At 48.8% G+C, this 25,854-nt stretch overlaps 1 protein-coding gene across 7 annotated transcripts in view; it reads left to right on the plus strand.

Moving 5' to 3' along the window:
* Nf2 (neurofibromin 2) overlaps positions 1–24,802 on the plus strand; it is an 85,761-nt gene extending 60,959 nt beyond the window's left edge. For 3 of the 7 annotated variants that reach the window (XM_037208114.1, XM_037208115.1, XM_028870638.2), the window contains 6 exons: positions 319–441; positions 1,579–1,796; positions 4,230–4,335; positions 6,448–6,575; positions 8,790–8,955; positions 22,467–24,802. In XM_037208114.1, the coding sequence (XP_037064009.1) occupies positions 319–441; positions 1,579–1,796; positions 4,230–4,335; positions 6,448–6,575; positions 8,790–8,955; positions 22,467–22,517 (792 nt within the window). In that variant the 3' untranslated portion in view covers positions 22,518–24,802. Of the gene's footprint in view, positions 1–318; positions 442–1,578; positions 1,797–4,229; positions 4,336–6,447; positions 6,576–8,789; positions 8,956–10,466; positions 12,595–22,466 lie in introns of those variants that run through there. The other 4 variants (XM_028870639.2, XM_037208116.1, XM_028870640.2 and 1 more) reach the window with 3 other exon arrangements.
* The last annotated feature ends 1,052 nt before the right edge of the window (positions 24,803–25,854 follow it).

The raw sequence follows: 25,854 nt of genomic DNA on the forward strand, positions 1-25,854 counted from the left end.
GAACCTATGTGGAGAACTGCCAGTCACAGAGCAGAGGCATGTGAGGTTTCCCAAATAACAGAGATTTGTACGGTCAGATCACATTGTGTGCAAGAATGTTCTTTTCTCTGCACGTGGAGACTGAATTTGGTTTTGTAATTTGTATACCCGACTGGAATTTGTTTCAAGGAGTACAGCTTTTCATTCTGCAGTTAGTTTAGGACAGTGCAGCAGACAAGAAGGGAAGACACTAGAAAGACCCCTGAGGAGAGCGAGGCTCCAGAAGCTGGCCGTTTGGTTTCTGCGGCCCTGTGACTAGAGCTGTTCTTTTACTCCCAGATGGAGCGTCAGCGGCTGGCCCGAGAGAAGCAGATGCGGGAGGAGGCTGAGCGCACGAGGGACGAGTTAGAGAGGAGGCTCCTGCAGATGAAAGAAGAAGCAACGATGGCCAACGAAGCGCTGGTGATTTCTTTGGGTTAGGGCTCTTGGAGGTGACGTGGGGACTTGTGGAGTTAGGCCTCCTGTGGCCCATGAACCTTTTTCACTCTTTGAAACACCAGTACCTTTTCTTTTTGGAAAATTTAGGTTCAATTCATTTGAAGCCAAACTCCACTTTCATAACTGAGTTGTCTTTGAATCAGGGGTTCCTGGCCTTGGCCCTACCAACTCTTGGGGAGTAGTACACGCCATAGTCTGGTACTACTAAGGGAGTAGTTCTCTGCACTGAAGGATGCTTGTAACGTCCTTACCTCTATCTGCTAGCTGCCAGTAATGTTACTCCAACCTCAAAAATATCCTAGGACTGGGATGTGGCTCAGGGACAGAGCTCTTTTCTAGCATGCCCAAGGCTCTGTGTTTTTATTCATTTTTATGTATTCAGTTTGGGGGCGTGGTGAGTAGGAAGACAGGTTTCAGGTGTCCTGGACTGGACTTTGAATTTATTATCTAGCCAAGGAAAACTGTGTACTCTTGATCCTGATTGGAGGAGAGGCATACCCATCATACCCAGCCTACCTTGCATTTGATTCTCCAGCACTGCAGGAAAATAGTCTCTAGACATTTGCACAGGAGTGGGCAGTGGGCATGACTCCTGCTTTTGAATCTCTGACTCAAAGGGACAGAACAGAGTTTAAATTGCTTATTCACCCACAAACATAAGCTTCTGCTGAAATGCATTCTCTATATAAAATGCTTTTTTCTTTTTCCTATGGTGGCATCTGCAGGGCTGAATAGTTAGTGTTGTAGCATGTCATCTGTTGTCACACAGACTGGGAGTCTCTCAGTGGGAAGGCACAGAGAGATTAAGACTGGCCTGGAGGCTGGAGAGATGGCTCAGTGGTTAGCAGCACTGGCTGCTCTTCCAGAGGACCCGGGTTTGATTCCCAGTACCCACATGGCAGCTCACAACCTTCTGTAACTCTAGCCCCAGAGAATCCAATGCCCGCTTCTGGCTTCTGAAGGCACATGTACAGGTGCACAGATGCAGGCAAAACACCTATACACATAGTTAAAAAAAAAGACTGGTTCTTATTGCCATGTTGGGGAGGCCAGATGTGGGGAGATAGGCACGAGCACTATCGGGGGTTCTTTCCATCCCAGATGCGGTCTGAGGAAACAGCTGACCTGCTGGCTGAAAAGGCACAGATCACGGAGGAGGAGGCCAAGCTTCTGGCACAAAAGGCTGCAGAGGCTGAGCAAGAGATGCAGCGAATCAAGGCCACAGCCATTCGGACAGAGGAGGAGAAGCGCCTGATGGAGCAGAAGGTGCTGGAGGCTGAAGTGCTGGCACTGAAGATGGCTGAGGAGTCAGAGAGGAGGTGAGTGGCTGTCCTGGGCCCTGGAGCCTGGTAGCGGGTGGCTTGTTTGTTCCAACCCTTCCAGAGCTGGTTGCAGCATCCTCAGACTTCTTCTCTGTTGTGGGAACAGGACTGTCAGAGTCCTCCTTCCTTGACAGGCTGATGGGATGGGAGGTACAGGGAAGGCATAGAACTTAGTTCTCTTGCCCAGGGAACCTTTCTGTCATGCCTCCTCCACAGCACATCCCATCCTTCTAACAGTGAAGTTTGCAGGAGAAGAACACTTAAGGGTATCCATAGACTGCTTTTAGCCAAAGAAAGGAGAAGAGGTCTTTTTGCATCTAAGAGAGGGGAAGCAGTGTGCTGGAGAGGTGGCTCACAGGTTAAGAACACTGGCTACTCTCCAGAGAACCCGGGTTTGATTCCCAGCCAACACCCACATGGTGACTTAAAACCACTTATAATTCCTGTTCCAGGGGATGCAACCCCCTCTGCGGCCTCCATAGGCACCAGGCATGCACATGGCACAGAAACATACATGCAGGCAGAACACCCATATATATATAATAAACTAACTTTTTAAAAGGGGAAGTAGGACCAGGGAGATGGCCTGATCAGTAAAGTGCCTGCTGCACAAACATGAGGAGGCCTGGGTTTATATCCCTGGCACCCATGTAAAGCCTAAGCACAGTGGCGTGTATTATAGCCTTCACTCAGGAGTTGGGGGTGAAAGCAAGTCCATGGAACTCACTGGCCGCCAGTCTAGTTGAATTTATGAGCTACTCATTTAGTGAGAGGCCCTCCACTAAGGTGGAGAGCAATAGAGGATTATACCCCACATTGACCTCTGCGCCTGCTCACCCACGCACACCCACGAAATCACCCTGCTTCTTTCCCTTTTGATGCAGATCGATGGCAGTTATTTACTTCAGAAGGGTTTCAGGTAGTTAGGAGGCAGTGCAGCTGTGTGTCTGTGGCCAGGTTAAAGAATAGAGCTGTTGTCTGTACTCTTTAGACTATTCTAGGCTCTGGATCGTTCTAGTCCTGTAGCCTTCAGATAAATAAACACTAGCACATTCCCCACAGCATCTGGCTCTATCGATTTAGAGCACTTGAATTTGGCTTTTTGCTACTAAGGTACATTCACTACAGTTTTTTCTCATCACTTTTTCTTTTTTTAAAATGTGCATTGGTAGCCGGGCGTTGGTGGCGCACGCCTTTAATCCCAGCACTCGGGAGGCAGAGGCAGGCGGATCTCTGTGAGTTCGAGGCCAGCCTGGGCTACCAAGTGAGCTCCAGGAGAGGCGCAAAGCTACACAGAGAAACCCTGTCTCGAAAAACCAAAAAAAAAAAAAAAAAAAATGTGCATTGGTGTTTTGCCCACATGTATGTCTGTGTGAGGGTATCATCTTGGAGTTAGAGTTGTGAGCTGCCATGTGGTTGCTAGGAATTGAACTCAGGACCTCTGGAAGAGCAGCCAGTGCTCTTAACCACTGATCCATCTCTCCAGTCCCTTTCACCACTTTTTGCATGTCATTCTGAGAGTATGGTTCCTTGATGCCTGTTCACCCCGGCCCCTTTCTGTGTATGGATCCTATCTCTGGGGCTGGACTCCTGTACAAGCCTTCCATGCTATACCTAACTCAGCAGAGTTCTGCACCAAGACACAAATGCCTTCAGTGGTGGGACTTCTTCCTGCCCAAGAAAAGTGGACAGTTGATCTACAAGTGTTTTACGGGGACATGAAGAAACAGTTCTTCCATGTTCTGCCCTCTGTGGCCCAGTGTAAGGCTTGTGATGCTCTCCTTGGCCCAGCCCACTCTTCACCCAGAAAAAGCAGAGTGTCTCTGCGCCCTCCCTACCCTCCCTCCTCTCAACCTGCTTCAGAGGTGGGGTGGCTACTGTTGTTTGTTTGTTTCTCTGAGACAGGGTGTCACTATGTAGCCCTGGCTGTTCTGGAACTCACTATGTAGACTAGGCTAGCCTCAAACTCAGAGGTCTGCATGCCTCTGCCTCATAGTGCTGGAGTTTAAAGCATGGGCTGCCACACTAGATATTTTTCTTATTTTGAGAATGCATCTGCCTGTGTTGCCCAGGCTGGCCTCCAGCTCCTGGACTTATGTGATTCCCCTACCTCAGCCTCTGGGGTAGCTGGCACCACAGGCACAAACCACGGCATTTTGCTGACGTGCAGAGCTGCTGCTTTAGTTGTTTCCCACCAGCTACCCCATATTCCAGTCTGACTTTACCCTTGAGATGAACGGTACCCAGGAATACTGTTCTTACTTTACAAGTGCTGGCTTCCTGTAAATGTCCCTGTCACGTTGTCCTTGTTTGCTTTGTTAGGTGCCACGTACAGGGTTAATTCAGATCATTGCTCTGGAGGTAAGGTAAGTGTCTACTCACTCTCTCTGTCCCCTTCTGTGGAGCTGACATCTCTGTCTGTCTTTGCAGGGCCAAAGAGGCTGATCAGCTAAAGCAAGACCTTCAGGAAGCCCGAGAAGCAGAGCGAAGAGCCAAGCAGAAGCTCTTGGAAATCGCCACCAAGCCCACATATCCAGTGAGCCTGGGCTCGGTCTAGCAGCCTTTGGCTGCTTTGGGTCTAGCAACTTCCCTAAGCCTCCCAGCCCCTTAGTTCACCTCACAGTGCCTTCAGGGTGATCGAGCAAAGCAGATAGCCTGGATGGGACCCTCCTAGTCTGTCATTTAGCCTTGGACTGGCTAGTCCGTTACTTCTCTTGTTCTTAGATAACAGACCATAGAGCTGTTTCCAGCTCTGCAGTGTTTATGACTATTATAGTCTCTACGCTCAAGAGAACTTGCTGTCTAGATCCCTAATGCCAAGCTAAATGTAATCTTCAGCTGTCAGTATATGCTATGTGCCATAATACAGTTCTGTGAAGGGACTAACTCTGTACCTCAGAATGAAACACTGCTGTGCCAGAACCAGCCGCCAACCTCAGTTTGGGGACTGGGAAACTGACTTGTCCTAAATGGGGTCACAAGATAAGTAAACATCACTTCCCTTCCTTCCTCTGCTCATTCCACTCTGCACAGGTTTTGTTCTCTACCCATGGAACATCATCGATTGGAAATCTCTATCCTGACAGATATGCACTGGTGCCCAGATCACAACTCAGCTCTGGAGACAGGAAGGGCTTAGTGTGGCTGCGTTTAGCAGAGGAGCCAGATTCCCTGCTGAGCAGGGAAGAGGCGATGGGATGTTCTAGGCAAGGACACAGTGTATTCACAGCACAAACATATAACCCATTCACACATACACAACAACACACACTGCACAGTCTTGTACATGACAAACACAAGTATATGTAGGGCCCAGATGTCCCTGCTCAGAGTGACATTTGACACCCTCCACATGTCCTACCTTAGACCTCATCACCATAAATGAAAGTTCTGAGATTCTGTTCCTTCCCAAACACTGTTCCAGACCTGGTAAAAGATCCAAGGATGAAAAAGGCAGAGTGCCTTCAGGAAGTTTGTAGACATAGAAAGAAAAAGACATAACCATGAGGGAACTTTGCAGTATGGGATTGAGGGACAGACCTGTTGCGGCACTGTACACACCACACTAAAGAAAAGCAAAGGGAAAGAGCAGCCATTTTGCCAAGACAGGTCTCGAAGGGCTTTGGTGAGAGACTGAAGGAGTTGAGAGCCTTGAACGAGGAATGGAGAACTTGCTAGACATGATGACATACACCTGTAAGCCTGGTGCTCAGGAGGCTGGGATGGAAGGCCCACCAGTTTGAGACCAGCTTGGCCTATGTGGTGAGGTCCTATCTCAGAAACAACAACAAAAGGGCCGGGGCTGTAGCTTAGTGTAGAGTGTTTACCTAACACACACGTCCCTAGGACCACGGAAAATGACAGGGAAAGAGGAAGAGAGGAGGCAGGCAGGGAAAGAAAGGAGGACACACGCAGAAGTACACAAATGGGAGATTGCCATGGCCTCAGGGACAATAAGCTGTACTCTTTATGATTTAGCAGGACAATAATGGGGGACACTGGAGAGGTAGATAGGGGCTGTATGATAGGTGACCTTTTGTTCTGGGATGAAAAGGGCCTGAAAGCAAGTCTAATGACTTCTCCTTACTTTATTTCAAGCCCTCTTCTGGCTCTGTCTTCTGAATCTAAGCCCCTAACATCCAAGCAAAGCCTTTCTGGTCCAAAGCCAGTCTCTTACCAGCCTCCCCACAGGGCACTACAGATGCCCAGTGCTCTTGCTGGACCCACTCCACCTACCGCTCTGCCTCTTGCCTGGTACCTTTCTTTGGCTTATTCACTGATCCCCATGGAAGCAGTACCCTAGCGACTCCCTCCAGCCTCCTAAGCCTCTGTTCCTGCCCTGGCTAGTGTTCACCTTACTAAACTGTGAGGATTTGCAGACATCTGCTTCCTGAACAAGACTTTCATGTGCTTAGAGCCAGGGAGCCTGTCTTCTCTGTGTCCAGCTCGTAGCCCCATCCCTGGGAGTTTCCTACACGACAAGCTGAGTGTAAGTTTGTATTTGATTCAAGTAATCATGGAAATGATGAGGTTTGAGAAGAGAGAAGCTGAGATGTGGGTTCTTTAGGACCACTTACCTGGCAGTACTGAGTGTAGAGGGCTTTATCCTGTGAGATTTAAACTCCTAATCTGCCTTTCTTTCCGGCAGCCCATGAACCCAGTCCCAGCACCACTGCCTCCTGACATACCAAGCTTCAACATCATTGGTGACAGCCTGTCATTTGACTTCAAGGACACTGACATGAAGCGACTCTCCATGGAGATAGAGAAAGAAAAGTATGTACCCTCTGTGGCCTGCTTGGGGCAGTCACCAACATGAGAGAGTAGATTTGGCCTGGGGACACAGCGGTCACCACCGCAGCCAGTCATTCCCCCTGCACCCATTAGAGAAGGAATTTCCTAATTAGAAATTAAAGATAGCAGATCAGGACAGCAGTCAGTGTACCAGGATAAAATGACACTTGACAGGGGGCCTGGAATTATAGTGGTTCAAACCTTGACTGAAGACTAGGACTGGGCCATGGTGAGTCCTGCATCATACTGTTGTTCACATAGTACTAAACTAGTTTTCTACCAGTCATGTTCTTCAGCGGAGGCCCTATGCCTGGAACAAAGGTGAAGAAAACAAAACGGGTTTCTAGGCTGAGCAAAGCCTGGGCCCAGGTGGAACTAGTACCCCTCTGCTGGCAGCCCACCAGATCACGGCCACTTCTGTCAGGTGTCCTCCACCTCCTCTTTGTGGTCAGTGGAAGTGGAGCAGAGATGGAGAGGAGTCCCAGTGTAGACAAAATCTAAGTAAGATTCCTCGAAGTCCTTGAGCCAGAAGTTAATTGGTTAATAGTGCCACAGCTGGCAGAGGACAATCACGGAGGCCCTATGGATTGAGCACCTGTGAGTCTGGGCTTTTTAGTGTTTGTCTCATTTAATTCACACTAATTAACAAACATCCCACTGGCGTCAAAGGCAGGATTTAGGGACTGGGTGTATAGTTTAGTTGGTGGAGTGCTCGCCTCACACACCCAAAGACCTGAGTTCAGTCTCTAACACAGTACAAGTCAGGCATGGTGGCCCACACCAGTAATCTTAGTACTCAGGAAGTAGAGATAGGAGGGTCAGAACTGCAAGACTGTCTTTGGCTGCATAGCAAATTCAAGTCTGGTCTGGGCTACATGAGACCCTATCTCCAAAAAACAGTTTTAGTGTTCCAGTTGTATAAAAGAGAATAGAATTAGTTTAATGAGTCACCCAGCATCACATAGCTGATGAGGAACAGGACAAGAACTGAAACCCCTTCCTCACTGTGATGTTCTCAGAGGAGCACTCTGCAGTCCAGCATGAACCATCATGAACCAGGCTATCCTCCCTTGATCCCTCTACTGAGAACAGCTAAGGAGCTATGATCCAGAGCTGCTGCTGTCAGCATCAGACTGAGTCCCTTTCTTATTGTCCAGATGTACGTGTTTATGTAGTTGTGATCAGCATAAGGCCACATCCTGTCCTGTGCCTTGGTTTTTTATAGTTTGTATTTTCTTACCGTCTTAGTGTGTTTGGCTGTTATAACAAAATACCAGAGGCTAGAAAGCATATAAACAACAGAAATTTACTTCTCATAGTTCTGGAAGCTTAGAAATCCAAGATGAAGGCGTTGTCGGATCAGAGTTTAATGAGAGTCTTCCTGGTTCCTAGATGGTAGCTTACTGTGTGCTCATATGTGTCAGGATCTCTATAGGGTCTTTTTTTTTTTTTTTTTTTAAGGACATAAATCCCATCATGAGGCTGATGAACTAATCACTTCCCAGGGCCCCACCTCCTAACACATTGGTGAGTTGGCCACAGCATATGAATAGAACAGCACTACATTCAGCCCATAGCACTCATTTCCTACCCAGGCTGGCAGAGCCCATTGACTGGCTGCAGTAATCCATTCAGAATGTTTCCTTATGTTTGTGTGACATAGATTTCTGTTCATGCTCTTGTACTTAAACACTTTAACGAAAGTGGAGACTTATTTCTTCTCGGTGTTGGCTGAGTGAATGTCTGCCATCTTTTCTAAAGGTCTGAGGATGAGTGGGAGAGTAGATGTGGCCTACTGGACAAGGTCGCTTGGCTGACTGCTTTAGGAAGGGCAGAAGCTGAAGAGGGTTTGGGGTTCCGGAGGCTTGTTTGATGTGAGTGCTCACAGAACCGAAAACTGTTTGTGGCAGGGGTTATTTGAAGAGCACTCTGAATGTTTATGCAGGGCTTTCTTCCTACACTTTGTTTCTTCCTGACCAGAGGCCCTGTGATTAGTACCCCAACTGCACTGATGGGAAGGAGATTCACAGCAGCTAAGTGGGGAGCCCAAGCTCCCTTGGCTGCTGAGTGACCGGGTTCAGATGTGAACCCCAGGCTGCTCCTGGCTGCCATACTGAACAGCTTGCACGTCATGGCGCACCTCTTCCATGCCTCAGTGTCTCCCCAGTTCTGATGCTTGGTTTCCTCCTGCCACAGAGTGGAGTACATGGAGAAGAGCAAGCATCTGCAAGAGCAGCTCAATGAACTCAAGACGGAAATCGAGGCCTTGAAACTCAAAGAGCGGGAGACAGCCTTGGACATCCTACACAACGAGAGCTCAGACAGGGGCGGCACCAGTAGCAAGCACAATACCATTAAGAAGGTACCGGAGTCTCCTGGGTTACTTATTAATGAAATGAGAAGTTGGCATCTAGTTTCCTCAGGAGCCCAGTCATTAGACTGTTGCCTTTTTTCTTTTCTTTCTTTCTTTCTTTTTTTTTAAACATGTACTTAGTTGAGGGAATTTTTCAGCTCCTGACAGAAAGAGAATTTAATCTGCCAATGACCATGAACCCATTGGCTTGATGGAAGTAGAGCTTGTGTTAAAAGCTCTGATGAGATGAGTCCCTGTTTGAGGATGGGTTTTGATCTGTCACTGAGCACTAAAGTGATTCTGTCTTTAAAGCCAGTGGGACTTATGCCCAAGGAGCTGCCTTACTTAATGAGAAAGCACAATGAATTAAAGGCTGTTGAATGGAGTCCCCCTAGTCTTTGTGTAAGGCCATGTTCTGAATCTCCAACTTTTTTCATACTTAAAAGGAAATGTATAGGAGAGCCTTAATGTTTAAGAGGTTGAGACTTCACTTATGAGACTCACAGAGTCCCGTCTGTTTCTCCTGATATTCAGAGTGCTCATCATTTTAGGGATTTAGAAGTTACTCAGTCCTCGCTATCAGCCCAAAAGTGTACAGATCTCTTATTTAGGCAAAGCAGAAAGGTTCTCTGGGAAGTTAATACTCTGCTTTGACCTGTTTGCCCCTGTAAAACACACAATTGTAGCCCTAGTATTTAGGAAGGAGAGACAGGAGAACTGTAAGTTCAAGGCCAGCCTGGGCTACAGAATAAGACCCTGTCTCCTTATCCTTGAGTTTGGATGATAACTGATGTGGCTAAGTTTTATTCTTTATTTCAGTCAGTAAAGTAGTCTCCAGTTTAAGGATTGTCTCTGTTTTCAATGATTAAGTTGTCACTGAAAGTCCAGAGAAACCTATGTCTCTCCACCGTCCCTGGGGTGTATATGTATCTACAGTCGGGAGCACTGCTTCTTCTTAACATGTTACAGTGGACACCAAGTAGAGAACTACTCCTAATAGCATAACCTACCAGGGGAGGCATCGCCATGCTCCACACCTTTTCTCCAGCTCCTGTTGTTTTCTCCTTTCAAACAAGATTATTAAACGTCAAAGGGGAGGAGTTAAAACCAGGCATGGTGGCCCACAGAACCCCGGAGATGGAGGCAGGAAGATTGAAGGTCATTTTTGGCTACATAGAAAATTCATATCCAGCTTGTGCTATATAAGACCCTGTCCCATAAAGGGAGGGGGATCAAGGGGGTCTCTACCCTTAAGCCAAAACAGCCCAGAGGGAGCAACTTCAGACCCCTCATCCTGCCTCCTTGTCATCTGGACACCCTGAGCCTATGCTGCTGCTCAGTGGTGAACTGGGCTCTGAGCCACAAAAGCCTGGAGTGCTGAAGATGGGAGAGGCCAGTGTTCAAGCCGTGAGAGTACATGAAGTCACTTGTCTCAATTTCTGAGGTTTGTAAATAGCACATGTGGCATTTTGATTTCACAGGGTATGTCTTTGTTTTTTCATTTTATTTTGCTGGTTTAGCCTCAAGCCCAAGGCAGAAGACCTATCTGCATTTGAGTCCTCAAAGTAGGTTATTCCCAGGTATTCTGTCTGTGGTGATGGTCCTGCCGTCTGTGATACTAACCCATGCATGAGCTTGCCTGTCTCTGTCCTCGGGCCACATGGAGTCCTCCCGAGGGCAGGTGAAGCCTGGGGCCTGGCCACAGCATGCTTTAAGGGTGAGAGCAGGTATCCACCCTGGGGGGCCCAGACCCGCCTCCAGGGCCCAGAAGGCTGCCTCATTCTGAAGAGCATGTCACGGGGCTGCAGGACTGGTTGCTGTGTCTATCTCATGTCACTGTTGGGCTGCGGAAGGTCATGGCTTCCTGTCTGGTCAGATCTGTCTCCAAGTCCTTTGTCTTCTTGGTGGTGTACTCCTTTGACAGATACCTCTAGCATGGAAATGGGGTCAGTTCTGATGCTTTTAAGACTGATGTCTGTACAAGATGGCTCCTACCCTGTGGTGGTGCACTCTGCAGACTTATCACAGCTGGTGGCTTCTGGGTGTGGGTCACTCCTTCTCATCTTCCTCTCAAGCTCCCCATCCTCTGCACACCCCTTTTCTTCTCTAGGGCAGCAAACCCAGAGCACTGGTGCATCTCTGAGCCCAGCTGCAGTGGCTGGCTGTCCCATGGCCACTCTAAAGGCCACTTTGGTTTCCGCTCCTACAGCATGGAGGGAGGGAGCTGTGCATGGACAGTCTCATCTGCAGCAGTCCCATTGCAGATGCCCAGGAGACGAGTCAATTAATTAAAGCATGGCAGATTATCCTTTCAACATGCCCAGGCAATAGAAGGAAATTATTTTGCCCAGTATTAAAATGCCATCCTACCTCTGTTATCGCCTAATCCCCAGTCATCCCGCTCACACCTTTGCCACTGTACCTCTGACACTTTCTGACAGGAGTAGAGGCCGTGTCCCTTAGCATCCTCACTGTCGTCAAGTGGAGGAAACTCTGGAGCCTGACAGTGAATGGACTCGGATTTTTTCAGCCACTTTGGTGGTGTTACCCTGACTCCACAGTGTGTGCTTTGAGCAGGCCATCAGAGCAGGCCGGCAGGTGGATCTCTGCCCAAGTGGTGACCCCATGGCACCAGGTACCCAAGTGGATCTGTGGTGGTTCATGAACTCTGGTTAACACAGGGTGAGCAGAAAATCCTGATTTTCCCCTGCATATAATTAGACAGTTTCCTGTAAATGTGGGGTCATCTTTTTGTGTGTGATACAGAATATTTACATTCTTCAGGGTCCTAATTTTGTTCATCAGTTCTCACTGAGTTGTTAGAGACAAAGGAAATTTCCTTTTTAGTCAGCTTTGTATTCATTTTAAACATATAGCCATGGCCCCAAAATGACATTTGGCCAATGACAGACCAAGTACACAGTGGTGATTCTGTAAGTTTGTTTTACCCAGTGGCATTGCATCCGTTTTGGACTGTGTAAAAAGCACATTCTATGATTTTCCCTTAGTGATAAGATCATCTGATGGCACATTTCTCACAGTATGACCCAGTCATCAAGCAGCAAGCAACTGTATATGGGAACGTTCATTCATTCATTCATTCACATGAATGTCTTAATGTGAAGTTGTTTTCAAAATAGTTCGCTAGGCTCTCTTTAATTGAGAATTCTGATTAACCAGGGGCTACTAAAAGCAAGAACTTGGCTTCCAATATGATGTAAGTTCTTTCAGTAATTCTAGACTAAATGCTGGTGGGTTGCACTGTACAGGAAGTCTGAGGAATGTTTCATTTACTGGGTATTGGCAGTCCCTGTGGCTAGTGGTCAGGGCTCATGATGGTCACCTTGTGTAGTGGTGACTCACAAGTCATTCCCATCAGTGTCTGAACCAACGCTAGCCTAGCAGAAAAGTGAGCCTTCTTGCTTTGGACGTGTGAGTACCGACATGTCAAGGGAAGGGCTCTGTTTTGACACTGGGGGTGAGAGACTGTTGTAGTGAGGATTTCTGTTGCTGTGAAGAGATGCCGTGACCATGGCAACTCGTAGAAAGCATTTGATTGGAGCTGACTTTTACCTTTAGAGGTTTCGTTCAGTCCATTATCACAGCAGAAGCATGGTAGCATATAGGCAGACATGGTGCTGGACAGGTAGCTGAGAGTTCTACATCTTGACAGGCAGTAGGAAGAGAGAAACCGGCTCTGCTTGAGCATTTGAAACCCCAAAGCTCACCCTCAGTGACATACTTCCTTCAACAAGGCCACACTTCCTCCAACAAGGCCACACTTCCTCCAACAAGGCCACACCTCCTAATCCCTGTCAAGTAGTGCCACTTTCAAATGACCAAGCATCCAAGTATATGAGCCTATGGAAGCTATTCCCATTCAAATCACCGCAGAGATATAAAGGCTGATGGTGACTTGGAGAGCCCTATTAGCCTGTGTCCAAACTAGTCAACACTGGCTTTTGTTCTGTTTTCATGAGGTTTGGTTATAGGTTTCTTCAAGGAATAGGTCTCTCACTGGAATCTAGGGGTATTGTTCTTGCTTTCACTGTTCTGCTTCACCAAGAAGCTGTGTGGACATGGTCTCAGCAGTTCCATAGTGGCTGTGAAAGGCCAAAGCTGACTCAAGGGCTTGGATTCTCATTGTATACAGTGAGGACATGACCACTCCAAGGTATAGTTGAGGAGATTTGTATTGTAGACGTGAGGGAGAGTGCAGCCAGGGCATCTGGAAGGGTCCAGAGCAGGGAAAGAAAGCAGGAGACTGAACATGGCCAGCAGACTAGACTGGGCCATGAGAGGAGGTGGGGGGAGAGCAAGAGAGGAAGGGAGAGAGTGTGGGCAGAGGAGACCAAGAGAGAGGAGCCAAGAGAGCACATGGCTGAAATGTCAGGGGTCTCTAGGAACCAGAAGTTGGGGGAAGGGAAGCCCATGAGCTGGAGAGGTTTAGGGTAGGGAGGTAGATGAGAAAAGCTGAGAAGAGCCACAGGTACTGAGCGTTCCTGTAGGCCAGCTTGTGCTTTGATGTGCTAATAGTCACCACAGTTAGCCATTAGAATATCAAGAAATGGGCTCTCATCCTTTCTCAGTAACTTTTGCACTCTTTTTAAAATTTTCTATGTGTATATTTTGCCTGCATGTATGTTTGTATAGTATGTGCAAGCCTGGTGTCGACGGAGGCCAGAAGAGGGCATTCAGATTCTCTGGAACTGGAGTTGCAGGTGGTTGTGAGCCACCATGTGGATGCTGGGAATTGAATCCTAGTCCTCTGGAAGAGCAGCCAGTGCTCTTAATCACTGAGCCATCTCTCCAGCCCCCACATTTGCTTTTGTTTTTTTTCCAAGACAGGGTTTCTCTGTGTAGCTTTGCGCCTTTCCTGGAACTCACTTGGTAGTCCAGGCTGGCCTCAAACTCACAATGATCCACCTGGCTCTGCCTCCCGAGTGCTGGGATTAAAGGCGTGTGCCACCACCGCCCGCCCGGCCCACATTTGCTTTTTTAAGAGATAGAATCCTTATCTGTAAAAGACAAATGAAGCCTGGCAGTGGTTCACACCTATAAACCAGCTTCTCAGGAGACTGAAGCAGGAGAATCATGAGTTCAAGGACAGCTTCAGTCAGTAACAAAGAAGACACTGTCTCAAAGAAAAAAGCCAATGGAAGAGCACTTGCTAGCATGCGGGAGGCCCTGTTTAGATCCCAGTAGCTGAGAGATCTTAAAAACAATCTGCCAGGTCTAAAACACCTTACATCCCAGGCAGGCAGATCTCAGTTTAAGGCTAGCTGGTCTACATAGTAAGTTTCATAGTAAGTGAGAGCCAAGCAGGACTCCACAGTGAGACCCTGCCTCAAAACATCCTCCTCCTCCTCCTCCCCCATCCCCAGGATCGTTTTGAAGTTAAATGAGAGAAGTCACATGAGGTACTTAGTGCACAGTTGAGGGTTTAACAGCATGAAAAGGAGCGTCTGCTTGCGGACCAGCGATGCCGGAGGAAGGAGGAGCCTTGGGTTGTACTACCACATTTACACCCACACTGGTGGTGAGCACTAGGTGTGTTAACTGACAGGTGATGAAGATGAAAAACTCCTAGAGCCAGAATTGGCTTTTCTGGTTCCTTGTCCAGTTTGCTTTGGGTCTGCAAGGTTACAGGTTTTTCTCCTCCTCCGAATCTTATGTTCCTACATTTTCCACTTTTCTCGATTGATATCAATGCAACTGGTGTGGCATTTGCATCTGAGTCAGCAAGCTGCCCTGCGGAACCAGGATTCATTTCACTCTCAGAGGGAGAGACACATGTTCCTGGCATCTGAGCCCTGAGTTAGAGTGAACCTAGCAGTCCAGCTGAGTGGGTGCACAGGCCACCCTAGGCCTGAGTGTTTGGGCTTCAGAACTCCAGTGCTGATGACAGTGGAGCCAGTTGTGGGTTAGCTCAGCCACCATACTCTGGAGGTGAAAACATCTTGAAGCAGGTACCCTTTGGGGCCATCCTGTCATTCTCTCAAGACTCTTATTTCAGTCTTCTGCTCTGGAGTTGATCCAAGAGCCAGCAAACAAATCATCGTTCATGCCCATAACCTCCGACAGAGCAGAGGGTTTCAAAGGAAGTCAACAGATGAGGAATTAGGGGGTTCGTGGAGCTGGGAAAGCTTACTTTATTTGTAGATGGTTATATTGTCGGTGTCGAACTGCATTTCCCACTGTGGAGGAGCAGGAAAAGCAGAGCTTTGACATTTGTGGGAAGCCCAGCTGCCTCTCCTGGATCAGGAAGACAGAAAAGTCCAATGTCATCTTCAATTTCTGCAAAGTCTCCTTGGAGATGCAGGGCTTGCGAAATGAAGTAGAACACTTGAGGCACCTGGAGAAGTGATAAATCACAGGGAGAAATTGAATATGCGTGAAAGGCATCTCCCACAATTAAAACAAGCAACCAGGGCCTCCCTGGTTACCTCTGGTATACATGGATATTCTCAAAGATTGCTGCTGAGAAGTTTAATGCATGGTTCATATGTTTATCCTTCATTGTAAACCTGTGGGCTGAGTGACCCTAATTGTTTTAGAAATGGGGCATTGTCTAGTAGAACATCCTCAGTCATGACATAAAGCCAGCATACTGGCTCCTTAGGCTCCAGAATCTTTCTTTATTTTTGTATTCATGGAAGAAGGGAAAGAAAAGTGGCGTGGGAGCAGCAGCAAGGCTAAATGTGAGCCCAGAAGACCCAGAAGAACCTGCACACAGAAGGCCTTAAGAGCCGGTGGTCTTCTTTTTGTTTTTTTGTTTGAGACAGGCTCTTCCTGCATAGCCTGGCTGTCCTGGAACTCACTATATAGACTAGGCTGGCTTCAAACTCAAAGAGATCTGCCTGCCTCTTATTTCCAGAGTGCTGGAATTAAAGGCATACATCACCCATCCTGGCTTGAGGGCTGGTCTTAAAAGAGCTCTTCCTGGGGCTGTAGTGATGGCTCAGCATTTAAGAGTACTGACGGCTGTTAGTTACAGAGGACCCAGGTCAGGTTCCCAGCACCCCAAGCTCACAACCATCTGTAACTCGAGCTCAAGGATCTGACATCCTCTTCTGAACTTCTTGGGCCCCAAGTACAGACACACATACAGGATAGACACTCATACATATAAAATAAGATTTTTAAAAAGCGTGCTCTTCTTGGTTGTCACCCTGTGGGCTCACACCTGAAAGCCACTCCTAACACACAGCTTCCAAGAGTCCTGTGGCTGCTGAGGGCTGTGGTTTTCTTGTTTGTTTCTGGTAGGTCCGGATAGAAGAGTCAGCCTCTGTCTAAGGCTATATAGCCTGATCCTGGTTTTGGTTGGGAAGCTTTACCCTGTAACGGAGTTTGCTTCGGGAAGCGTTGAGCCTACAAACCCTGCCTTGTGGCCTAGAATGTTTTATGACTATTTGAAAGTGCCTGTGGCCATTATTGGGCCTTATTTGATGCAGTAAAACATTCCATTTGGCCCCTTGGCTCTGAAGACATGTTTCGTTTCAGCACAGCGCTCCCAGGGCACCTGATTTGTTGCTGCAACAGTGGGAGGAAAAACCGGGATGCAAACTCATTCTGCAGGCTCGGGGTTCTGTTCTTATGAGCCTTGCCATGATTTCTCTTTGGAGATTGGCAATTTAAAAGTGACATCAGTATATCTGGACCTCTTTCCTAAGGTTTTTGCCCAGGGTGCTTGGTAGAGCGCATTTAGCCTCCACCTGCCCAGTGAGGTGAATCAGGCCGATGAGTTCATTTGTTAGGTGGAAGAACAGAGTAGCAAAAGCCCTTCCAGCATCACAGGGCAGCAGAGACACAGGCATTTCCAGACGTTGCTGCTGCTTTATGTCCCTACGGATTAGTACAGAGCAGATTCCCCAGGGATTTCCTGGGCAGATTTCTCTGTAAAGGAATTGGATTTGTTTATCGGGATGGATGTGGCCTCTCATTCCACCTCTTTAATGTGGACAGCTCTCTCCATGAAGACATGGTGAAGAAAGCATTTGAGTGTGAGCTGTCACGAGCAAGACTGCAGAAGAGTTTAGTGTACCCAGTTTATAGCAGTGCCCCCTCCCACCTTGGCTCCACTTTAGAAAAGGGAATGTTCATCTTACCCAAACGAAGATCATGTTGAATCTGCTGGAGCTGGCTCTGACTGTCACCTTTCTGCTCGAGTCTGCTTGTTCCCTGTGCATCCTCATGCCAGAGAATCTGCATGTCCTTTTCTATCTCCGCCCTCCCCCGCTCCTTCATTTTCAATATGTAGTGGTGGAGAGGAAGTCTAACATGATTTTAGGGCTTGCATTTTTATGGGACGAGCTGAGTCTCAGCACTGGGAGTTATTAGGTTAGTATCTAAAATGAGTTCAGCACAGTGGGTCTTATTATTTAAAATGAATTAGACAGCCCCCTCCCACCTTCCTCTTCTCCCTGGGGGTAAGTGGATTGAGGCAAGGCCCCCAGAGACTAGTTTAAGGAATCCTGGTGCCCTGATTAGTTTTGTTCTTTCCGCTTAATTGTGGAGCTTCCTTTCCACCCACTGATAGCCAAAGTGCCTCTGTCCTGTCTGCCTCTCTGCTCCCTTTTGTATTAGGACAAGATTGCCACAATGCAGCCTTGTGAATCAATTTTCTTTCTGTGCTGATGAAAGTGTAATTCATTCTTAATCATGCAGCCTTGCTGCTGCGGGTTTCATGCTGGAATACATTCAGTTACCCCCCTGTCACTCTGGGAAATGGTCCCCCAAAAGGACTTTTAGAGGAGAGATGGGCAGAGTTGGCAGTCTGCCTTCTCACAGTGGGTTTCCAGCAGGGGGCGCTCTTGGGGTCAATGTTAGAAGAACGTTAGTTAGACTCCTCCCTCCTCAGCAGGGCAACACTGGCTACAGGTACCTCCAGACTTGGTGTCTGCCAGCCCTGGAGCAGAGCTGTTTCTCCAGAGCATCTTGATGGAGTCCATGTCACACATACAGTGAGCAGGAGACAGCTGTGTCTGCAGACCCATGCATGGATCAGAGGAGACCAGCTGGGGAGCAGGTCATTTTTGAAGGTGGGAAAAGCCAGTCTTCTTTTGTTGTTGTTTTTTTTTTTAGGTAGGGTCTCTCTGTAGCCTTGGCTGGTCTGGAACTCACTCTGTAATCCAGGGTGGCCTCAAACTCAGAGGTTCTCCTCCCTCTGCCTCTCTAGTGCTGATATTTAAAGGTTAACACCAGCATATCTGGCCAGTTTTCTTTTTTCCCCCCAGGACAGGGTCTTTGTTGTGCAGGCTAGCCTTGAACTTATTATTTAGAGTGCTCTTGTCTCAACCTCCTGAATCCTGGAATTACAGGCATGTGCCAGTGTGCTTCTTGTCTTTTGTTCATTTGTTTGCTGTGTAGTTCTGGCTGGTCTGGCCTCAAACCTGCTATAATACTCCTGTCTCTGCCTTCCAAGTGCTGGGATCACAGGCGGGCACACTGTGCTGGACACTCCTGTCTTTTTAAAGAGACAAATGTATCTCCCAAATCCAGACTTGTTTAGAGTTGAAGATATGTCCATTTTTGTCACGTAACACAAAGAGACCTTGCTTTGCCAAGTGGCTCCCTCTTCTCCTTTTCCACAGCCTGGCCATTTGGTGGGCAGGAGGAAAACCGCTTCTTCCAAGGCCTGTCTGTGTGTACTGAGGTAGGAAGGAAGACCAGGGACCCATATGATAAAAACAAAGCCACATAGATCTGACACAGAGAAGGAAAAGGAAGTTGGTCTCTTCAGATTGGAATTGGATTAGTGACAGACTAACCGGTTCCATCAGAGAGAACGTAATTCCTCCTGTGTTATTCACAGGGCTGATTCCAATCAGATGTGAAGACAGCTAAAGAGCAGCAGGTCAGCCTAGTGCCTGGTGAGGAGGCTGCATGTCTTTAGTCATCTTCAGGGAGCTGGTTCCTCGTGGTTTCCAGCCTTCCCAGAGGAGCAAGGTCTGATTGTCCAGATGCCTGTGGTTGACCTTGTCTGCATCCAGTGTGAGTTTTGAAGGACTGTGCATAGCAGAATGGTCACTGGTCAGGACAAGCTCAGCTAGCTTGTTCACAGAAGGCAGGTCCCAGCCTGGAGCATTGGACCTGGTAGCATATCCATGTCTTGAGCATCTTAGCTTCACTGCCTGATGAAATAGAGAACTCTCTGTGCCCAGTCTCCCAGGTATCTTAGTGGTCCAAGCAGAGCCTGTACCCCAAATTCAAGGGGTCTGCCTCCACAGCCAAAGGGTACATATTAAACTCTATAGCTGGGATTCTGCACCCCACCTCCATAGCCAAAGTGTGGATATGAACATTGTGGCTGGGACTTGGGTGGGTTCAGTTCTCAGCTCAGTGTGACATGATATCAGGCTCTTGTGAAAGGAAGTAAGGCTGGAATCTTTGGTGTTTTTTTCAAGACAGGGTTTCTCTGTGTGGCCCTTGCTGTCCTGGAATTGTCTCTGTAATCCAGGGCAGCCTGGGACTCAGAGATCCACCTGCCTCTGCGCCACCATGCCCTGCTGAGGCTGGAATCTTAGTGGGCATTCCCTGGACCTTACAAGCAGAAATGTTGCTGTGCTGTGCATAGGGATCCAATCCTATCACTGAGCGACAAGACAGCCCAAGTGTTGCTGTGGGTTCATGGACTTTGGGATGTGAAGAAAGTCTCACAAGAACCCCAGGAAATTTGTTGGCTGGTATTATGAAGGACTCAAACCATGTTCCAGTTCCTCTGAGCCTGAGCATTTCCTTTCATGAGGACCTCCTGCTTGTAGTGTGGTGACCAGCTTTCTAAGGTGAGCGCTGCCTGTGTCAGAGAGAGCAGCTAACAGTAGATCCCCCGGGGTAGCTTGCCTGCAGAGTGCCTAACCAGGAGCACAGTCGGCAGAAACAGGTGGCAGTCCCCCCAAAACAAGGGCTTCTTGGGCTCTGGAATGGCTCCTTCATGGGTCCCTTGAGTGCAGACTAAAGAAAGAAGCTCAAGGCTTCTCTCTGAATACCCTTGAACCACTGCCTCCTTCCTGCATGAGCTCTGCCCTCCGGTCCTGCCAGGAGGAGGGCATTTGATGTCTTAAGATAAAGGATACTGCTGAGGGAGAAGCAGGCAGAGGTGGCCACTGGAAGCATTCCAGCAGCGGGAGTGAGCACACACTGTAAATTCATCAGACTTTGGGTTTCCTGATGGAATTACAAGTGCCAGGAACTGTAGGGTAAGGGTAGAGGGTGGGGCAGTACAGTCAGGCCTCCCTTTGAACTGGGCGGTGACCACAGGAGGCTCTCAGCTACCCTTACAGTGGACTTATCAGCCTAGGGCTCCTGAAAGGCCACCATCTGCATGCCATTGCGGTGTTGACTGTGCTCTCAGCCTGTACTTTCCCGTGTACTAAGGACAGACCCTCCTGGCGAGGGAAGAGGTCATTTTACCCTGCAGTGCAGCACGGGTGGGATTCTGGTAGGAACAGCTTCCCGAAAAGAGAGCTTTGCATCCTAACGAGTGCATGCTTGAGTACCTGGAATCGGATGCTGCCAGAACCCTCCCCAAGCACCTTGAGGGGACAGCCAGCATACTTGGATAGTGGATCCAGGAATTCTTGGAGCCAACATTGTGGAAACAGGCAAGAGACTTTGAGAGGCCCCCACAGCCTGGGCGTCCTGCCTGGGGAAGTAGCCAGGCCTCTCAGGGCAGTGTCTGTCCTGGCTCAGAGGCTGGCACAGTTTGTGGCCCTTCTGCCTGCAGCTCATCTAACCAGGGCTCTGCTAACCTAGAAGGGTTTGACGCTACAACTAGAAATGACAACGGATGAGTTCTTAGTGTGAACCAGGTGGGTCCCACCCTGAGAAGGGGCCGCCTTACTCTGTGCCACTGTGGGGAACTGAGGCCAGTGGGTTTGGGACCTGCTTACTGCACGGACAGATTCTTGGGTCTCACTGTGCTTAGATTTCACTGGAAGTGGTTGTGGGTTTGTCCTGTCCCTGCCTGCAGGCTCCTCATTCCCAAGAAACCTCCTGAGGTTGCCCCAGAAGTGTGGGGACACCTTTTGATTTAAACCCTCCCCGGGGAGGATTTTTGTCCTAGATCTCTGGCACCATCGGCTTCTTTACCACCCTGGTCCCCATTATCACAGGGCACACACACACTGTCCCCTCTCTGCTGGTGCTGTGAGAGAAACCCAGCCAAATGCAGTTCCCGTCTGGAGGGTGTTTGCCTCAGCAAAGAAAAGCCCTCTCCATTCCTGGCAGACTGGGCTTCCATAGAGCTTCTGGGATTGGTTCCGCTCAGAAAACAGCTCGGATGCCTCCTTGCATTCAGCTTGTTAGTCGGGAACTTCAAGGCCAAAAGATTTGGCAGGATTTAAAGAGACGGCTCTCAAGCTGTCTCGTTTTGAGCACACTAATGCTGCCTGTCTTTTGATGGTGAGGTGGGTCACAGTCTCCCTCTCCTGCCCTTTGTAGAGCTTTGGGGAGTCCTACAGAGTCTTCAGACTCAGAGACTACCCAAGGCCCAGGGAAGGACCAGACCATCTAGCCTGCCCCATGGCTTACCTCCAGAGGAGTGAGGTTCAGAGTTGTCAAGGGTGTTTACTAAGGCCACACAGTGAGCTGGAATGGAAACAGTCAGCCTTGTGTCTCCCATTTAGTTACAACTGTAGCCCATCTCCCATTCCATCCACTCAATAAACAATCTATTCTCCCACTTGGAGCCAAGTTCTAAGGTAGATATTTTGGGGGATAAAGACAGTGTGAAGTTGCTGACACACTCCTTTCTGGGAAACCCAGGGCTGCACCCAGAGCATATAATCTAGCCCCCCAGGGCTCCATTTCAGAAATAGCTTGAAATAGGTGCCATGGCAGATGCTTGTGTCTACAGAGAGGCTGGGAGGCAGCCCCAGAGTCGGAGTTGGGGAGGCATGTCTGCCCCTGCTCCTCTTCTCCGTTTTCTTGGGTGCTATCTTTCTGGGAGGTATTGGGGTGACTGCTGAGGCACTGCCTAGTACACCTGTCCTGCAGAGAAGGAGGATCTGTTGCCCCTTGGCTTCCAGGCCATGGGCAAGTGTGCTTTGAAGTCACCCCAAACAGGGAGCAGAGAGAGCACTCTTTGATCTGACATAAGCCCTCTTCGCCCGAAGCCATGCGCCTTGCCCTAGGTGAAAGAAAGGCTTGTAGTGCCAACCTGGGCCTCAGCCCAGAGAGGCTGGTGTGCTACGGATAGCACAGGATGAGAGCTGGTGTTCCGGAGCCAGAAGAAACACGAGAGTCACAAACTAGGCTCTCCTCTGGGAAAAGGTTATATGATAGACATGTACCTGCTGTGATGCGTCTGCCCACAAACCATCCTTTCTGGCATGCATTTGTCATTCTACATTTGAATCCTGGGGTATATCTGGACCCTCATCTGGGCTTGACCACCAGTGTCTTGAACATCTATTTGGACATGCTCTCTTGCTCTGATATCTGTGAGGTCGTTCCCTGCAGCACGATGGGCCCTGCAGTGAACCCAGAGCCCCTTTCAGCTTCTCTCTCCTCTCTTACAGCTCACTCTGCAGAGTGCCAAGTCTCGAGTGGCCTTCTTTGAAGAACTCTAGCAGTGACCCGGCCACCTCAGGATCTGCTACTTCTGTTCCTGACAGCGACAGGATGGGCCTGACCCCATGGGAACCATCAGTAGGGGGCTGGCTTATTTGGGAACTCTGAGTAGAGGGCCCAATCCCCTTCGTGTGCAGTTGGTTTTGAACTCTGGCCTTGCAGAGAGATCTCTCAAGGTGTTCTAGTTCTCCTGGCCTGCTCTTTCTTTTCTTTTTTCTTTTTCCTTTGAGAAGTATTTGTTGTGCATGGATGCCATCCTTCCTACGTTCTAGGCACTGTGGTATAAGTGTCCCAGTGCCTGCTGCTGACTCCAGAACCTGGTTCGGGAAGTGACTTTAGGAGTCCAGTGTGGAGGCTGCCATGCTGGTGCTACCCGCTCCCCACTGGGGTTCTGAGCTGTGCCTTGCCTCCACAGTGAGAACCTGACACAGTGCAGAAGCATGGCCAGGCTCCTCTGGGACAGTGTTGTAGCTGTCTGATGGCAGGAAGCGGGCTTACGATAGAAGTTGTGATGAGAGGCTGGTGGCCGGCTGAAGGAGCCCATGCGGGGATCTGATAGTATAGTGTGCACATGACTCCCTTCAGGCTCAGTCACTTGCCTGTGGCATGTCAGGGGTTTCCTGGTCACAGTCCCATCAGTGCCTGGGCCCCAGCTGTGACCAGGGCCTCCCTCCATCATCCCATTCGGCACATGGAACTCCAGAGCCCTGCTGCCCATCCCATCATCCTCTCCCCAGCTCTGTCTCATACCTAGGCCTCGTTGCCCTTGTCTCCCCTCAGGGCCCAGCAGTGTCCCTCTTGTTCCCCCGTTCCTGAGCCTGACAGGTGGCCACTCACAGTCGGGGGTCTCACAGGTTAACCCCATGGGTTTGTCTCTGTGCAGGGCAGCAGATGCATACCGTGCGGCTCACACACTCCATGGTTGGGTCTACCTTCTTTGTATTGGGTGTCACTACTGTGACCAATCAGGACCCTTCAGGTCCTAGCAGAACAGGTGATATGCCTTGATCCATGAAAAGAAGTATATTAACTGAAGAGAGCTGAGTTGAGGGCCTGGGAACAAAGGTACACTCCACAGTACAGTTTGGTTTTGAGAAACGGAGGTGGTACTCTACCTTGTTCCCACTGGCTGGCTACCCATTTGGCCACTTTGCCATCGTTAGCCACCCCTGAGTGTCACCCGGCCTCCTTGGGCACCTAGGTTAGGACTCCAGGCTGGAACCTAAGGCTGCGGGAAAGTCCTCCAGATTGACACACTGGCGTTTGCCAAGCCTGCCCTGGCTCTGATGTTGAGCTGTCTTCTTGGGCCTGAATTTCTTCCAGGATTGACTTTCTTCCTCTCTGTAAATTTAATCTTCGACAATGGCTGTGGGGCACAGGAGCATGAAGCTGGTTTCTAAAAATTATGTCAGGCCTTGTTTTTTAATTTAACTACTGTTTGTATCTCAAGTTTGGGGAATGCCAAGCTACATAACCACGTGGGAGCCCTGGTATTTAAGCAGTGGCAGGTGTGACCATTGCCTGGTAGGTGGGGCCAAAACCCACTCAGTCAGGAGTACATCAGCTCCTCTGAAGAGAGAGGCTGAGGTCCCCAGGGTGTCTTCAGCCCCAGGAGAAGGAGGACTGAGTTCTTTGTGGGAGAGACATTTCTGAAGTCCAAGGGAAGTGGGCTCCAGCCCTGGCGACTGAGTGCCTTTCCAGCTTCAGCAGCTCTTGTGCCGAGGTACCGTGACACTCAACAGTCACTGCTCAGTGCAGGACACTGAGGCCTTGCTGTTGGCCTGGGGCCGGTCATACATCCTGCCTGAGGTCATACCTCGGCCACAGCAGCACTCTGACCCGAGGTCACTGCTCAGTTATTGGTTTACTTGCCAGGCCTTGCTAAATAACACCCATGGATGTATATAACACTACTTGAGTTACTGTTTTATCATCTTGTAGACAGGTTTCTCTTGTTCCCTCACTTTCAAAAAAGTCCAGAGGCTGACAGCCAGCAGCAGTGACGAACTGTCTTTGCCAACAGGGCCAGAATCTCAAAGCCCCGGTGCAAGCAGCCTTCATGGTGTGTGTGTGTGTGTGTTGGGGGGATCCAGCCTCCCCCAGGTGCCTGAGGCCAAGCCAGCGCCCGTGGGCTTCCATTCCTCTGTTCTCTTATTAAACAGCTCTTCCTGTGAGGCCCACGTCACTCCTGTCGGGCCCAGAACATAAAGCTGTTTTCTATTTGGGGTGGGGGTGATTGTAATTTAAGTGATTGTTTTAATAAAAATTCTAAGCTGCTAGAGTCTGTCATTAGTGTCTTAACTTTTTTTAGATTTATTTTTCTTTACTGTATATTTTGCCTGCGTGTAAATATGTGTACCACATGTATGTCTGATGCTCACGGAGGTCAGAAGACATCGGAACCCCTGGAACTGGAGTTAGGGATCGTTGTGTGTCACTATATGGTTGCTGGGAACTGAACCTGGGTCCTCTGGAACAACAAATGCTCTTAACTTCTGAGCCATATGCATGCAGGCAGGACACTCATACACAAATAAATTAAAATATTCCATGGCACACACCTATATAGATCTCAGGAGGCAGAGGCAAGAGGATTTTGAGTTTGAGGCCAGCCTGTCTCCAAAAATATAAACTAAGTAAGTTACGCTCCCTCGTGATGCTGCCGTTCTATGCAGTGGTTCTGTAGGCCGCACAGCATGGTGACTGGCTGTCTGTGTGAGTACGCTATGGCATTTGTGAGACAAGGAAATAACATAACAGTGTATTTCAGAATCTGCCCCCATCACTGAGTGTGCATAGTTGGATACATATTTCCCAGGGTCTGAGATAAATACTGTTTTATATATTTTGGAATGATGTTATAACGCTTATAAAAGTTTTGGCAATGTTTTGTTAGCTTTGAATATAGAGTCCATTACTGATTAAATCATGCTATTTTGGCTTTTCAAGACAGGGTTTCTCTGTGTAGCCCTGGCTGGCCTCAAACTCACAGAGATCCACCTGCCTCTGCTTCCTGAATGCTGGGATTAATGCTGGGATTTTGCCACTATGCCTGGCAAAACATTTTTTTTTTTTTTTTTGAGATATTGTCTCATGTAGCCCAAGCTACTCTGTCTCACTACACAGCTGAAGATGACCTTGAACTCCTGTTTCCCCGTCTCCACCCCCCAGCCCCTTGCTGGGGCTGCAGTCACAAAACACCACTCCTGATTCATGTGCTGCTGGGGTCATACCTAGGGCTCCAGGCATGCTATTTTGTATTGGATCAACTTAAATACAAGCTTCTACGTGTAGACTGTTAGTCCTAATCACTGGAGGAGCCTGACTTCCTAGACA

Source organism: Peromyscus leucopus, chromosome 7 (genome assembly GCF_004664715.2).
Source record: "Peromyscus leucopus breed LL Stock chromosome 7, UCI_PerLeu_2.1, whole genome shotgun sequence".
Taxonomy (NCBI): domain Eukaryota; kingdom Metazoa; phylum Chordata; class Mammalia; order Rodentia; family Cricetidae; genus Peromyscus; species Peromyscus leucopus.